Source organism: Chanos chanos, chromosome 5 (genome assembly GCF_902362185.1).
Source record: "Chanos chanos chromosome 5, fChaCha1.1, whole genome shotgun sequence".
In the NCBI taxonomy this organism is placed as follows: Eukaryota; Metazoa; Chordata; class Actinopteri; order Gonorynchiformes; family Chanidae; genus Chanos; species Chanos chanos.
Genome location: NC_044499.1, coordinates 1,295,905 through 1,312,500, shown reverse-complemented (window position 1 = coordinate 1,312,500; position 16,596 = coordinate 1,295,905). Strand labels below are relative to the sequence as shown.

Genomic DNA, 16,596 nt, shown 5'->3' with positions numbered 1-16,596 from the left:
ACTGCATGACTTCTCCTAGTTCATTGCTCAATTTTTGGTCTCTCTTTGGAAACTGAAGTCCTCTCTCTCTCTCAGTTTTTGTTGAAGGAAATCATCTCGCTAATGATGCTTGCAGAAGTCCGTTCACTTAAGTCACAAAATTGAGAAGTTCAGTATCCCCACAGGAAGTGGCTCTTTCCCACAGGAAGTGGCTGTTTGTGTTGGTTGGAATGTTGGTCTAAGTGGCGAGCTCACGTGGTTTGGGCTTGTCGTTTGTCTCTCCTGCGATGAGGGGCTGGTTTGTCTCTCTTGCGAGGAGGGGCTGGTTTGTCTCTCTTGCGAGGAGGGGCTGGTTTGTCTCTCTGGCAAAGAGAGCTGGTTGTTTGTTTGTTTGTTTATTTGTTTGTTTGTCACACAAGGCCTCACACATTAGCTGTAAAGTGGTTAAAGTGTGGTGCTGAGTGAGGCCAGGGTTATTATCCTGTAGTGAGCGCCTGACTGCGTCTCATTTTTAAATACAGCCTTCAGTTTGTAGCCTCTCTGTATCCTCCACCCCCCCCCCCCCGATATGGGCAAATCAGCAGCAGTGAGGAATGTCGCCACGGCGACAGGACTCCAGTGGGTTGCTGTGACAACAGAACACTGGTGACTGAGTGTTCTGTCATGAGAAGCCAAAGGGGGATCAGTGTAGAAATATTTTAAAAGAACAGATGAAAGAAAATATGTATGTTAATGTTTTTTAATGAAACGATAGGAAATATTTATATGAATGTTTTTTAATGAATCGAAAGGAAATATTTTAGGGAGAGGCAGTAGCAGTGGTGAGGGAACAGACATGGGATTAGTTAACCATATATGGAATAGTTACATCTCTCTGTCTCTCTCTCTCTCTCTCGCTCTCTCGCTCTCTCTGTCTGACTCGCACTATGTGGAATGTTGACTAGTGTAAATCCACAAATCTTACTATTTTAACAGAACGTTGATTTCAGTTCAAGAATGATGTCGTTGCTGTCTCTACAGCACAGAGACAGACACTAAACTGAGAACTTTAATTCTGTGTGGGACGTCCTGTCCCCTCCTCTCTGTCTAACACACGTCTCTCAGAGGGCAGACTGTGAGAGAGGAGACATGTTCATCTGTCTCTGACAGGAAATGACCTCCGTACAGCTTTTGTCTCGAAACACCAAGACTTCGTTCACACTTCCCCTGCCCTCTCAAACCACACACACACACACACACACACACAAACATGCGCGTACGCGCGCACACACACACACACACACGCACGCACGCACTCGCCTACACGCACGCACGCACACACGCACGCACTCGCCTACACACACACACACACACACACACGCATGCACTCGCCTACAAACACACACACACACGCATGCACTCGCCTACAAACACACGCACGCACACACACACGCACGCACACACTCACCTACAAACTAACACACACACACACACACACACACGCGCATGCACTCACCTACAAACACACACACACACACACACACACGCGCGCACTTGCTTACAAACACGCATGCACGCATGCACGCATGCACACACAGCCCACATCTTACTCTGCTGCTCTGTGGTGCTGCTCTCTTTCCCAGGCCTGTCGGTAAAAATAGTCTGTTTAGCTGTTATTTCTGAGACTGTTTTTTTTTTTTTTGTGGTGTGCAGAAACACCGTGCTAAAATGCCTTGCTAAGTGAAATTTGCTCACTGATGCTCTCTATTGTAAGAGAGTCCCGTATCGACCAGATTGCTTTGCGTTCCAGTGAATTAAGTGCAACTGCGTTGGTTTTTACACCAATACTGTTGTTGCATTGTTATGACTGTTTTGAGATTAGCTGTCACAGGTTTAGCTGTGTTCCAGTCTCTCGTGTTTAAAATGGGATGTTCTGCAGGGTCGGGAACCATCTTCAATCCACATTAGATCAGACACGGGCGTGTCCTGTCTCTGCACTCCAGTGTGGCTTACTGGCCTTGGGTGTGTAGCTGATTTACAGAGTTTACTGGGTTTACTGGAGAATATGGTCCACAGAAGGATGTTCAGTCTCAGAGCGTGAGGTGTCTGCTCATCACGGTTAGGCCTTTCCCCCTCATCTTTACTAACCACGGCCCAGCTTATCTGTGTGTGTGTGTCTGCGCGCGCGTGTGTGTGTGTGTGTGTGTGTGTGTGTGTGTGTGTGTGTGTGTGTGTGGTGGGTGTGTGTGTGTGTGTGTGTGTGTGTGTGTGTGTGTGGTGGTGTGATGGTGTGTGTGTGTGGTGGTGTGAAGGTGTGTGTGTGTCTGCGTGTGTGTGGTGGTGCGATGGTGTGTGTGTGTGTGTGTATGTGTCTGCGTGTGTGTGTGTGGTGGTGTGGTGGTGTGTGGTGGTCTGTCTGTCTGTGTGTGTGTAAAGTGAGATGTGGGTTTTCCTGTGTAAGGTCGTACGTGCGTGCGTGCGTGCGTGCGTTTCTGTAGACGTGAGGTGCTGTTTTAGACTGTGGTCATGACTTGTCACTCAGGCTCTCTCATTATCTGTCAAAGTCAGGAGATTCTCATATGTTCTAGGACAAGGTCAGCCTCACAGGACAAGGTCAGCCTCACAGACACTTAGTCTCTCTGTCTTCAGCTCTTTCACTTGACTAACTGAGGGGTTTTTTTGTTGTTGCTTTTCAGATGGCTCTGCGGATAGTCATCGTATCGTTACTGCTGGGGTTACTCTCTCTCAGTGGTGCACAGCAGGGTAAGAGTCCTCTGTCCGCCTGTCTGCCCATGAAAACATCTCTGTTTTCCTCTCTCTTATTGTATGAGAAAAGGCAGAGCTTCTCTGTGTCTGCCTTGAAAAAATGGTCTCTCCTTTTACAAGAGAGCAGTGACTAATTTACAGAATTACATTATGTCCCAAGGAGAGTGCAGCTCCACTAATGAAATGGGCCCATCATTTAACCCCCCCCCCCCCCCCCCCCCCAGCTCTCTAGAATGCCTCTACATTCCATCCCCTGTTCCATTATAAAATTAGAATGAAGACTAAATCTTGTTACAGAATGTAGCTAAATATAGACTACTGCTTTTCTGAAGATTCATACAAATGTACATGTGTCTGTCTTTGTAATGTACCCTGTGAAATGTACCCTGTTTTTTTGTTTTTTTTTTTGTCTGTTTGTTTATTTGTTTTGGGTCCAGAGGGAAATGAGTGTATCAAAGCTAGCGCCCAGTCGTGTGGAGAATGCATTCAGGTCGGGGAAAAGTGTGGATGGTGTGCAGACCTGGTAAGTGCTTATCTTTTGTTTGGGAATGTTAAACACAAAATGCCGATTTCAGTTGTCTTATGACGGTTTAGAAATTGTTCTCCCGTTATGGCTGGTGCCCCACTCTGTTTTACCTTACCCAGAATTCCTAGTGAGTCATTTTGCAGGCTTTCATGAGATTAAATGAATCAGCTTCCTGTGGGAACACGTCCTGTCTGTAATGGGGCCAGGCAGGCATGTTTAGCTGCTGCTCCGTGCAGTGCTCACTGGGGTCATATACAGCCGCGTTTGCCTGACTCAGTGCACTGTGACGTCACTGTCGAAACAAGTCTGTCTTTTGGATAAAGTCAGTATTTTTATGGGACTGAAATCTGAAGCAAGGTCGAATGACTTAACTTTTCCTTTGAATGTGGAAATTGACTCCACTGTGTTTGTGAGTCCTTTAAATACAGCGCACGCACGCACACGCACACACACATACACACGCACACGCACACACACACACACACACACACACGCATACCTACAGGGCCTGTGGAGACATGAAGGCTCCTATTGCAGAGCTGATCTCCTCCCCCATAAACAGAACAAGAGATTAGATTATGACGTTTTGACGCAATAAATTAGAGATTGTTTTTCTTAAAAAAGAAAATACCTATGGAGATACATGCGACCATGACTTGTTTTAATCTATTGGTCATGCAACCTGTTGGTATTGCAATTTGAAACAATAGTTAATGTTATGGATGCATAGCTAACGTGTTAGGTGGTCAAATTAAAATAGTAAAATAAAAGGTATTTCGGTAAAGAGTTTGGCGAATAATGATATTCTGTGAGCGTATGTTTCTGCCATACTTCAGACTTACGCATACTCAACCCTTCCGGGACCTTAAATTCTTCTTTTCCCTGCCAGGAATTTCTGAAACCAGGAGAATCAAAGTCCACACGTTGTGACGAGATTAGGAATCTGAGAAAGAAGGGCTGTGCTGACATCGAAGACCCTCGGGGGTCATTCACCGTTGATACGGACAAACCCGTCACCAACCGTCAGAAAGACGTGGCCGAGAAACTGAAGCCAGATGAGATCACGCAGATCCAGCCTCAGAAGCTCACGCTTAACCTGCGGTCAGGTACTGTTCACACCTACACTCACACCTACACTCAGGTACTGTTCACACCTACACTCACACCTACACTCAGGTACTGTTCACACCTACACTCACACCTACACTCACACCTACACTCAGGTACTGTTCACACCTACACTCACACCTACACTTAATCTACACTCAGGTACTGTTCACACCTACACTCAGGTACTGTTCACACCTACACTTAATCTACACTCAGGTACTGTTCACACCTACACTCACACCTACACTCAGGTACTGTTCACACCTACACTCACACCTACACTCAGGTACTGTTCACACCTACACTCACACCTACACTCACACCTACACTCAGGTACTGTTCACACCTACACTCACACCGTCCTGATGGGTAAAGCCCTTGATGCGCTTCCATTGCAGCGAGGTTCACTTCGCTCTCATTCAGGTTGTATGAGGGTGTAATCTGTTCTGACTGGGCGAAATCGGAGCGAATCTGGTAAAGCAAGCGAAATTGAGATGGCGAATGCCCAACTTTATGCAAAGAGAACCACACGAGAACCGATCAGTTCAGCGTGTCATGTGTTTGGTACGTGACATTCTCTAGAGTCTGACCAGGATGGCGGAGGCTAAAAGCTGCATGTAGCATGAAAACATGTATATGATTAAAAGATGTATGGGCAACCATTTGTGACTACATCAACACGGGTTGTTGTTGTTTACATGTTATATGGACATAGTCAGGCCAGAACAGCAGAAAAAACTCTCTCTCAGCGGCCCTAGTCAGGGCAAATAGACTACTGTAGACCTTCATTTAAGCACTTAAGTACTTAAATACACCATCACGGTGTACTAGTTCTTAAGATACCTCTGTACTATGTGAAAGATGCCCTAGTAATACAGTTAAGAGGACAGTAATGGCTGCCATGCAGTTGCCATACCAGTGCTTTACCCTTTCAGAAGCATTTATATTGAAATTTTGAGAAAAACGCATATACCGTGATATATACCATTACCGCCCGTGCTTCAAATTATACCATGATATAACTCTTAGGCCATACTGCCCAGCCCTACTAAACTCACACCTACACTCAGGTGCAGCTCACACCTAAGTTAGTACAGTTTTTTTTAATGTTACCTCAATCAAGCAAAAATGTCGCTGTACTGAGAAATTTGGGGGTTTTTTTTGTATTCCTCAGGTGAGGCACAGAAGTTCTCTCTGAAGTTTAAGAGGGCAGAGGATTACCCCATAGACCTTTACTATCTCATGGACCTCAGCTTCTCCATGAAAGATGATCTTGAGAATGTGAAAAACCTTGGGACAGACCTGATGCGTGAAATGCAGTCAATCACCTCTGACTTCAGGATAGGTAAGACATCTCAACGTTTACAGGATGGTTTGTGAATGGTTTAACTGGTTTAAAAGCATCTGTGAAATACTAAATTGTGAACTGAAATGGTCTGAGAGATTTCGGGAAACCATACCTGCTGCAGGTAGAGATAATAACGGGCATTGGTGCGTTGGCAGGATTCGGGTCGTTCGTGGAGAAGACCGTGATGCCCTATATCAGCACGACCCCGGCGAAGCTCCTGAACCCCTGCACGAATGACCAGAACTGCACCAGTCCCTTCAGCTATAAGAACGTTTTGAGTCTGACCGAAAACGGGCAGGAGTTTAACTCCCTCGTCAGCAGGCAGCAGATCTCTGGGAACCTGGACTCCCCCGAGGGAGGCTTTGACGCCATCATGCAAGTGGCTGTCTGTGGGGTAAGGCTGTTGTTGAAAAAGCATCGTCCTGGCCAAGTCAAGGTTTCCAAACAGAAATATTCCCACTTCGCTCCCCTCCTCGAGATCTCAGTGAACTTTCTCCACAGCCTATGCCTTCCTTGTTTACCAGGCAACTGTTGTGTTGTGTAACCTAACTTTAGACTGGTGTAAAGTAGCAGGATGTGGGAGGCTAATGGGAAATGGTTTAGTAATAAAGGGGGGGGGGGGGGCATTTGATAAAATGGCAAGCTTACTCAGCAGGAATAGGAGAATGGCAATAATTGTCGCTGATGCAATGTGGGTGTTAGTGAGTCTGTTTTGAGTCATGGCTGGATCCGTATGTTGAGGCCTCCGTATAATTCCACAGAAGCAGATTGGATGGAGGAACGTGACCCGCCTGCTGGTGTTCTCCACGGATGCCGGCTTCCACTTTGCCGGAGATGGAAAACTGGGAGGGATTGTGCTTCCCAATGATGGGAAGTGTCACCTTCAGGATAACATGTACACGATGAGTCATTACTATGTAAGTGCGCAGGAGTAAGACTGACGTGTCTGTGCTAGTTTTCCCGTCACTGCCTGTGCTCAAAGTTCATCGTCCCCTCTGTTACAGGACTATCCTTCCATCGCCCATCTGGTTCAGAAACTGAGTGACAACAACATTCAGACCATCTTTGCTGTAACCGAAGAATTCCAACCTGTATACCAGGTGAGCGTCTAAGCTCCGTTGTGATCTGATGTTTAACAGTCACATGAGAAAAAGGCGAAATTGTTAATGCTAGCCGTGCAGCTAAGTTCGGCAAACGCCACATGAGAGTGTAAAATCTTCTCATCACAGGAGCTGAAGAATCTCATCCCAAAATCCGCCGTGGGAACTCTGTCCTCCAACTCCAGCAACGTGATCAAACTGATCATTGATGCCTATAATGTAAGGATGATTTCAGAGCTAATTCCTTTTTGTTTTTACCACTCAATTATCGTCAGTTGCAAAACGATGAATTACTTGTCTTTTTCCCTTTCAGTCTCTGTCCTCTGAGGTGATTCTGGAGAACAGCAAGCTGCCTGAGGGCGTGTCCATTTCGTACACCTCACGCTGCAAGAACGGAGTCAGTGAAACGGGCGAAAATGGAAGAAAATGCTTCAACATCTCCATTGGGGATGAGGTGGGAATAATTTCCCTGTCATATTGGAGGTGCTCTGCAAACACAGAGCTGTCCAGAACTTCGTACATTGACATATCTCCATTTCTGCTGTAGGTGATGTTTGACGTAGCGATCACAGCTAAGGGTTGTCCAGGTCAGGGTAAATCAGAGACCATAAAGATCAAACCACTGGGCTTCACAGAGGAGGTGGAGATCGTTCTCAACTTTATCTGTGAGTGTGAGTGTCACGAGAGCGGAATCCCCAACAGTCCCCTCTGTCACTTTGGTAACGGCACCTTCGAATGTGGAGCGTGCAGGTGAGGGAACAGTCTCTATCTCAGAACGCTCATCACTTTTCATTTCACTGACTATGGAGTTATGAACAAGATGCGTTCTCTCTCTCTCTCTCTCTCTCTCTTTTAATCACAGATGTAATGAGGGGCGCATAGGTAGAGTGTGTGAATGTAGCAAAGACGAGGTACGAACAGAAGATCTGGATGCTAACTGTAGAATGGACAATGGAACAGACATCTGCAGTAACAACGGAGATTGCATCTGTGGATCATGTGTGTGTAAGAAGAGAGACAATCCTGAGGAAGAGTACACAGGCAAATTCTGCGAGTGTGACAACTTCAACTGCGACCGATCCAACAACACGCTTTGTGGAGGTGAGACCCAAATGTGTGGACTAGTCTTAAAGCTGACGTTTTTTTTTGGCCATGCTGTTAACCCTGAGTTTTTCAACCATCTCTTTGTGTTTTTGTTCCTGTGTTTGTCTCAGGTCACGGCCGATGTGAGTGCAGGGTGTGTATCTGTGATGCTAACTACACAGGCAGCGCGTGTGACTGTCCTCTGGACCCCACCCCCTGTCGGGCCAAAAACGGTCAAATCTGTAATGGGCGTGGCACATGTGAATGTGGCGTGTGCAAATGTTCTGAAAAGTTCCAAGGGCCGACTTGTGAAAACTGCCCAACCTGCCCCGGAGTCTGTGCCGACAACAAGTACGTAGCATTACTCGTCCTGCGTGGCAGTGGAGATGGACACTAGGAGACGATGTTGTGTAGGGTTTTTTTATGTTGGTTGACATATGTTAATGCGGATGCCTGAAGCTGTCCTTCTTCCATTGTAGGGACTGTGTTGAATGTCGTGCCTTTGGCACCGGGGAGAAAAAAGACACGTGTTCACGAGACTGTAGCAATTTCACGCTCATCAAAGTTAAAGACAAAGAGGATCTTCCTCAGCCTAACAGCCAACCTTTCCTCACTCACTGCAAAGAGCGAGATGCCAACGACTGCTGGTTCTTCTTCACTTATGCCACCAAAAACAATACCATCGAGGTCATAGTTGTCGAGACTGTCGGTAAGAATAGGAATCGATTTGACGGCTTATTTTTGGAATGTGATAACTGTTCAGACAGATCATCGTTAACCTCTGCATACCCTTACCAGGGGACCATGGGGAAGGGTGGCAGCCCCGTATGACTTGGGTCCTGAGTCTAAGATGTTTGCCTGAAACTTTTGCTCTTACTGTTTCCAGACTGTCCTGCTGGTCCTGACATCATTCCCATTGTGGCGGGCGTGGTCGCAGGCATTGTTCTGATTGGTCTGGCTCTGCTGCTTATTTGGAAGCTGCTCATGATAATTCATGACCGCAGAGAGTTTGCCAAGTTCGAGAAGGAGAAGATGAATGCAAAGTGGGACACTGTGAGTACCTTTTTTTTTTCCTCTCTGTATAAAACAATCAGTTTTTATCTGGGATAGACTTGTGGGTTAGCTCCACACAAACACCATGACACTGCGCTGGACTCGACTGTGACACTTCCCATTCATAAGAAACTGTGTCTCCTTTTATTTTCAAAATGATATATTTGTATCCGTTCAGTTTTGATCAAGTTCTCAGATACATAAAATAAAATAAATGCGTTCTGTTGCTAGGAGATGACAGAATCTTTTATGTGGCTGTAGCACTTGGACAGCTGAGACTGCAGCTTGTAAAGCTGCTTGATGTTTGGTTTGGTATCTGAATAGTTGTGCATTGTGAGGGTATCTTGGTCTGATGTTGTTTTTTTCCCCTCCCTTTGCCCTAGTTCTGACTTCCTGACTTAGAAAAACAGTGTAGCTGTACAATTCTGACCAACACGACCCCCATCCTGTAGGGAGGGGTCTTTGTGTGGACCTGAGAATGGCAGTGCTGCCCTCTAAAGGCACTTGTTAGTACTGCATGTGGTCTCTCTGGGAGTGAGGCGGGGTGGTGGGGGGGGGGCAGACAGACGGTGTCACTCTAGATAAAGACTTACTGCGAAGAGAGGAGGGGCAGAGCTTTTTAGCACCGAACTGAGAGAGAGGAAAGTTGGTATGTTTTTCACAGAAAATTTGAGAAAGGAACCATGATGTAAGGGTTCTAGAACCCTCAGATTCTCTGACCCAGCTGGAAGTACTGACAGATCCAGGAGGCTTGGATGTGCAATACAGAATGTGATCATTCCACTCTTTGCTTATTGCTTTAGTCTAACTCATCCATAGGGCTGTGGAACATGACCAAAATCTCATATCCCAATATAGGTCATTTCATACCCCGATAACGATACGTATCACGATATAGCACACTTTCTTTAAATTCAGTGAATCAATAGTTTACATAAAATGGTCATGGAAAGGCCTATTTCTTATCACATTTTGAATTGCACAAAAGTATGACGGGGTATTAGGGCCACATTTAGGGAAAACATTCTGAGATTTTGAGAATAAGGTCGTAATATTACGAGAATAAAGTCTTAACTTTACGAGAGAAGAGTCACAATATTACGAGAATAAAGTCGTAATTTCAGGTTACATGTTATTTTAGTAGAAATATCAGAAGAGCAGCCTGCGATGTGTTAAAATGAGGAACATTGGGCATCTTGTGCAGTTATACTTTAGTGTAGGTTTCACGAATAACGAAATACTTAATCTTTTGGAACATCAGCACGACATTGCGGAAGGCTGCTCTTCTTATATTTCCCCTCTAAAATAACACGTAGCATACAATTATGACTTTATTCTTGTAATATTATGACTTTTGTCCTCATAAAATTACGACTTCATTCTCGTAATATTAAAACCTTTTTCTTGTAAAATTACAATTTTATTCTCGTGGCAATTTCCTCCAAGTCCATGTGGTTCTTTCTTCAGAACAGACACAATTTCTTGCACAAAGTCCTGATACTTATGATAATGTGCCAAAAGATTTCTCCCATTTTCCCATTTCCCTTTTGGGTTTTTGGGGAGTTTTTTTCTTGCCCGCCATGAGGATTAAGTCAGGGGGGGCCGTCCTGTTTTGATTTTGACCGTTTGATTTTGCCTGTAAAGCCCTTTGAGACTGTAAACAGTGATATTGGGCTCTAAATAAACTTGAAACTTGAAAAGTTTCCTGCCTGCTTGAAAGTATCCTGCCTGCATCCATGCAGTGTGTTGAACACAAAGCGTCATCCAGATGACGAAAAATATTGCTGTAAAGAGTGTGATTTGCGACACAGCGAAATAAACAGTAGAGCATAATATGAAATAAGTGTTTTTCTATCGTCACATGATATATATCGTCATATCGCACAGCGCTACTCGTCCAGTGTGTCTGTCCATACAGTACGCTTGAGGTCTTTTCTGAACTGAGTCTATGGTCATGTGTGTAGTCAATTGCATTAAATGCCATTGAATAGCAAACAGAACATCTCCCTAAAATATGTCTTCATCCTCTGTCCCTTTCAGTACTGTCGATTCTATACTCTTTTTCTTTCCCACTGCTCATACTGTCCTTTTTTTTCCTCATTTTCTCCTGTTTTCTTCTCTCCTTTTTCCCTCTATACTCATGTAGCAAGAGAACCCAATATACAAGAGCCCTATAAATAAATTCCCCAACCCAAACTACGGACGCAAAGGGACCGCCCTCTGAGTCGGAGTCTGTACCTCTCTTCTCCCTTTCCGCCTTTGCATGTCTCTCTGCTTTTCTCCCCTGTCTTCTGTTTTTCACATTGCATGTTGGTTTCACCCCTTTTCTGTAGTCTCTTTTCTTGTTCCTCTGGTTGATCTGACCAGTCTGACAGAGAACAGGACTCTCCTCATGGGTGAATCAGGAGTAATCTAACCTCAGTAACCTACGACTAACCACACTCCGCTGAAGAACCTAAAACGCTGCAGAGCTGATCAGTTGACTGATGTGTTGAAGAAACTCTGTTATCCTTTTTAAGATGACAGATTATGCCTTTTTCCACACACTCAGACAATCCAGTGTAACACTAGAGCGCTGAGTAATTGAAAATGACAGACGGAATTGTGAAAGACAAAGTGAATATTAAGAAGAATTATTCAAAGTATGTGTAGCGTGAAGTGTACATGCAATACAACACTTAAACAACACATTAATATTTTTACAGTACTCCTACTGTAGGCCTCTGGATTCTACTAATCCGCATTATTTGTTTTTTTTTGTTTGTGTGTGTGTGTTTTAGGTTTTAATTTATTCATAATCTAAACATAGACGTTTGCGCACACACTCTCTGTACCTATCTGTGAGCGTGTGAGTAACCTGCTTGTTGTGTGGTAGTCTGTGATCTAGTGCGTGTCTTTGTGGAGTTCTTCATCTCTGGGCTGATTGATGTTTGATACATCGGTCGATAAACCACATGTCACCAGTGTGAGAGAATGTGTGTTTCTAATCTGGACACCTGGGCATATCCTTATCATGTATCTCAGTGTAAGAGTGCTGATCTGGGATCAGCTCCCCTCAGTCCAACTAACAGTGTTGTTTAGGATTGTAAAAGGCAGACACTGATCCTAGATAAGCACTCTTAATACGGAGTATTTTGTATCACACGACTGTTATTGCACTGTATGACTCTGAGCCTGGTTTTTCTCTGTTTCCAGGGAGAGAACCCCATCTACAAGAGCGCCGTGACAACGGTCGTGAACCCCAAGTATGAGGGAAAGTGATGGACTGCTGTTTTTCTCTCAGAGTAACACTGTATGCAAACACATCCAGGAGGAAGACAGGAGGCGAACATTCACTTTACGTTGGTTTTGGGTTTTTTGTGTGTTTGTGCTTTGGTTTTGGTTTATGTTTTTTTTTTGTTTTGTTTTGGTTTTTTTTCTGAAACACATTATTTTAGCTGTGCGATTGTCACCATTTTTTCAGTATCTTTTATTAACCTCTGCATTTCTATGCATCATTTTGATAATGTACAGTCTGTAGAAACTTGGGGACTGTGTTGTGGAATTTCAGAGACTGATTTTAATTTAGGTTTTTTTCCTGAGTGTGTGTGTGTGTGTGTGTGTGTGTGTGTGTGTGTGTGTGTGTGTGTGTGTGACTGCGCCACAGGACTGGCAAAGAAAAAGATTAAGAGCCATTTGTTGTCTGGGTGGGAGGGATGAAGCGTGCTGTTGAATCTGAGGAGAAAAGTGATGTTGTTTGTAGCTGTAGTTGTCCACTGGTTTGGCTCCGTGAAGTAAAGATGAGAAATCTAAATGATTTTCAGTGTGTAGAGCCCGTGTCTCTGTGAGTGGAGCTCTCACTGAACAGTGTTTTGGTCCTAAATGCATTTTGACGTCAGGCAGCGCTGTCTCTGCTCTGTGAGTGTTTGAACTGAGGTGTGTTTGAACTGGCCACTGTACCAGAATGTCTGCAGTCAGACTTTACTTTCTCTTTGTTGTATGTCTCGTATGAACAGTGATGGATATAAATGAAATATTACAAAAACACAGAGCTGAAAATGCCTGCCTGAAAGATGTGAACGTTCAGAAGTTCTCAGCTGAAGGGGGAGGAGCTTGTTCAATGGAGTCAGTACTCATTCATAATCACACTGAAAAATATCGTTTGGATGCCTCTGTTTTAAAGTATGCAACTTTTAATTGCAAACATTCTTGGCCTTATTGCGCTGTTTAAACACACCTCACCTGTGTAGTTTGCAGGAAAGCGATGGGTTTTTCAATCCTCAGTCCCAATCAGAACAATCGATTAAAACTTTTTTTTTAGAGGAATATACAGCTATCTATGGTGATTACAGTAATGTAGTGTGAAAAGGACTGGCGTCACTGTTAGTCTCCTTTTGAACATGGAAATAGAAAAAAGAAACCGCTCAGGTCCCTGATTCCTTATAGTCTTCAATGCCAAAAATGCAAAAACCCTCTGTGCAAAAAAAAAAAAAAAAAAAAAAGCCTTGTTTTTAAAATGCCATGTGTGTTGCCATAAGTGAACTTTTAATGCTTGTCTTTTAATTATGTGTATGGTTTTGTTTTTTTGGGGTTTTTTTTTTTACCTAACTTCCTTCATTTCAGGAAATGACACGTAGTTCTGCAGCCACTCCTCTGTGATGTCATTGGCTAAGATCAGTGTTAAAAGAAGGAACTTTCACCTTTAACCTTTAAAATATCTGTAAAGGCTTATCAGCACACGCCTCACCTGACTCTGTTTTTAAAGTGCCTTTTTTTTATTTCTGCAAACACAACACCCTCACAATCTTTTCTTTTACTGAGGTTATTTATTAAAATAAAGTACCAAAAGGAACTGACCTGGATGTTGTCAGTGTGTAATTTGTGTGTGCACGCGTATGTGTGTGTTTGTGGCGATTTTCATTTGAGTTTCTCCCTCAGTGACCTCAGGCTTTGTTCAGGAAATTGTTTAAGCCTGGAAAATCAAATCGGCATTCGTGGCCTGGTGCTCTCTTGGTTTAAATCTCATCTCTCAGAGAGAAAGCAGTGTGTCCACTATAATAATGTGATGTCTGAGTACCGAGAGCTTAACTATGGTGTTTCTCAGGGGTCAGTCCTTGGTCCTCTCCTGTTCTCCATTTACATGCTCCCTCTGGGCAACATTAGGCAAGGCAATTCTATTTATATAGCAGAATTCATACACATCAGTGATTTAAAAGTGCTTTACAAATGAGCAGATAAAAGAACATAGAAAATGAGAGATTTAAAAAAAAGGTAGAGTGCATTAAACCAGTTAAAAGGAACCAGAAAAATAAAACTTTAAAAAGGACGAGTGCGCAAAAAAAAGAGGGAAAAAAGTAGAGTGCCCTCAATAAGTTAACAAAAAGCATCTGAGAACAGTTGGGTTTCAAGTCTAGATTTGAAACTGAAACTGGCTACAGTTGGAGCACCTTTGACGTAATCAGGAAGTTGGTTCCAGAGGTGAGCAGCATAGCAGCTAAAGGCTGTTTCATCATGGTTAGTTCTGCATGGCAACATCTAGAAGTGTGAGTCATGGCCGGCTGCACCAGCTCTCTGCTAGCCTTCACCATGGCCATGGAGGTGATCATTAGAGCATATGTGTGGTAGGAGGACAGCGCATAAAACCTGGCCTTAGGCTGCCACTTATTAGAGCGTACACGGACAACCTCACAACACTCACCACGACCAAGGCTTATACTGCGCAGCTGCTGAGAAAGCTTCAAGAGAACATGGAGCTTGCGCGGATGAAGATCAAGCCGAGCTAGTCCAGAAGCATCTCCATCGTCAAGGGGAAGCTGTCAGACCTACACTTCCACATTGGCGATGAGATGATCCCAACACTCTCTGAGAGGCCTGTGACGAGCCTAGGTGGGTGATATGACGCATCCCTCAGAGACAAAGAGCAAATAGATCAGCTCAGGAAGGGTGTGGCCAGGAGAACATTTACAGGAAAGCTGAAACTATGGTGTATGCAGTTTGGGCTCCTTCCACATCTCATGTGATTCCAACAACGAGATCTTTATTTCCAACAAGAAGAACAAATTCCAAAATGATGATCCTCTGTAGTAGCTAAGAGCACTTTCCTCAGCGGCTGGATCTCATTTTGTTTCAAGGTGACTTGCTTTTAAGTTGTTGCCAATTGACTCGACTGGCTCCCGCAAAGTTGTCTTATTTTTGTCTTATTTTAAAAGCATTCTGCTCGCTCGAGAGCAGGAAGTTTTATTCGTAGCTATAACATTAGGATCCATTGTTATGCTGACGATTCTCCAATCCTCTCACCAGTCAAGCACAGTGACTGCTCTGAATTGGCTAACCTTGAGGCGTGTCTTTGTGCTATTAATTGGTTGTCTTCAAATTTCCTGATGCTTAATGCAGGCAAGACTGAAATGCTGATCATTGGTCCCCCTACGCATAAGCAGCTTTTTAGTGATCTTACTCTAAATTTTGACAACTGCATCATCTCCCAGCTGTGCTCCGCCCCCCCCTCCCCCTCCCCCTCCCCCTCCCCCGTCATCTCTCTCATCTCCCTCATCCCCCTCATCCTGGCGGCTGAGGCGGCCTCATGGCTGGTCGCCTTCCTGTGCTGCTGTTGTCGACTTTCTTCTGTCTGGCCGCGTGTTTTCTTTTACGTTACGTCTGTATTGTCTGCAAGGCACCTATTGCACACCTGTCTGGCCCTGAAGGGCTCTCCTCTCTCAGTGCTCCTTCTCAAGATTTCTTCTGTTTTTTCTCTGTTACACCTGGGTTGTTGTTTTTTTCAGGGGGGGGGGGGGGTTAGTTTTTTTTTTTTTTGCCTGCTATGAGTATGAAGTCAGGGGGTGCCATCCTGCTTTGTTTGCTGTAAACCTGTGGGCATGTAAAGCCCTCTGAGACTGTAAACAGTGATACTGGGTTTTAAATAAACTAGAACTTGAGCTTGAACACCATCTCAGAATGAAAGCACATAGCTGAGACTGGCAGTGAGAGACTGTTCAAGAGGTCAGGAGATTAACCACACGGCTCTTAAAGAGGAAGTGGTGTGTGTATGTGTGTGTGAGTCAGTGAGAGGACAGAGGTGTGGTAGAGAACATGCTTGGTCAAGTTCAGAGCTGAGTTTTCCTCTTATAGAATTCTTTCAGAGAACAGCAGAGAATTTTTAATTTCTTAAAATGCACTTCTAGGAACATGTACACATGTACTTTTGTTTACCCATTGTTTTAGCACTGTGGGTTTGTTAATCTGTTATGAGAAGAGGAAAAACAGATAGATATTTATATATCTATATCTATATATGTGTTTGTGGATATTACCTCTCTGATGAAAAGGGTTCAGTCAGAGACTGAGAGGATGTATTAAATTTTATATTAAAGTATAGAACATTTTATATTAAAGTAACGACGAGAGCATTCGTACTGCAAAAACATTGCTTTTGGAACCCGTGCAAAGTGACTTCTTAAGGTAAGACAGTAATTCTTTCTTCAGAGTAGAGTGCTCAGATGGATTTGAATATTTGAGCATTTGATACATGAAGCGTTGGTCGACTGTGTGACCTAACATGTGCCGCGGATGTGTGTGTGTGTGTGTGTGTGTTTTTTAGTGAAACGGTGTTCTTTCAGCACTGAGACTTTGTCTAGATGACATGGTGTGACAGTAGCCAAACCTCTGTACTTGACTTC

At 44.1% G+C, this 16,596-nt stretch overlaps 1 protein-coding gene across 1 annotated transcript in view; it reads left to right on the top strand.

Annotated features, from left to right (window-relative positions):
- LOC115813310 (integrin beta-1-like) overlaps window positions 1–13,384 on the top strand; it is a 22,078-nt gene extending 8,694 nt beyond the window's left edge. The window contains exons 2-16 of the mRNA XM_030775938.1: window positions 2,655–2,721; window positions 3,162–3,247; window positions 4,140–4,356; window positions 5,535–5,705; window positions 5,864–6,102; window positions 6,470–6,625; window positions 6,713–6,808; window positions 6,938–7,027; window positions 7,122–7,262; window positions 7,356–7,558; window positions 7,671–7,909; window positions 8,023–8,242; window positions 8,371–8,600; window positions 8,778–8,944; window positions 12,140–13,384. Of these exons, the coding sequence (XP_030631798.1) occupies window positions 2,655–2,721; window positions 3,162–3,247; window positions 4,140–4,356; window positions 5,535–5,705; window positions 5,864–6,102; window positions 6,470–6,625; window positions 6,713–6,808; window positions 6,938–7,027; window positions 7,122–7,262; window positions 7,356–7,558; window positions 7,671–7,909; window positions 8,023–8,242; window positions 8,371–8,600; window positions 8,778–8,944; window positions 12,140–12,205 (2,388 nt within the window). The 3' untranslated portion in view covers window positions 12,206–13,384. The remainder of the gene's footprint in view (window positions 1–2,654; window positions 2,722–3,161; window positions 3,248–4,139; window positions 4,357–5,534; window positions 5,706–5,863; window positions 6,103–6,469; window positions 6,626–6,712; window positions 6,809–6,937; window positions 7,028–7,121; window positions 7,263–7,355; window positions 7,559–7,670; window positions 7,910–8,022; window positions 8,243–8,370; window positions 8,601–8,777; window positions 8,945–12,139) is intronic.
- The last annotated feature ends 3,212 nt before the right edge of the window (window positions 13,385–16,596 follow it).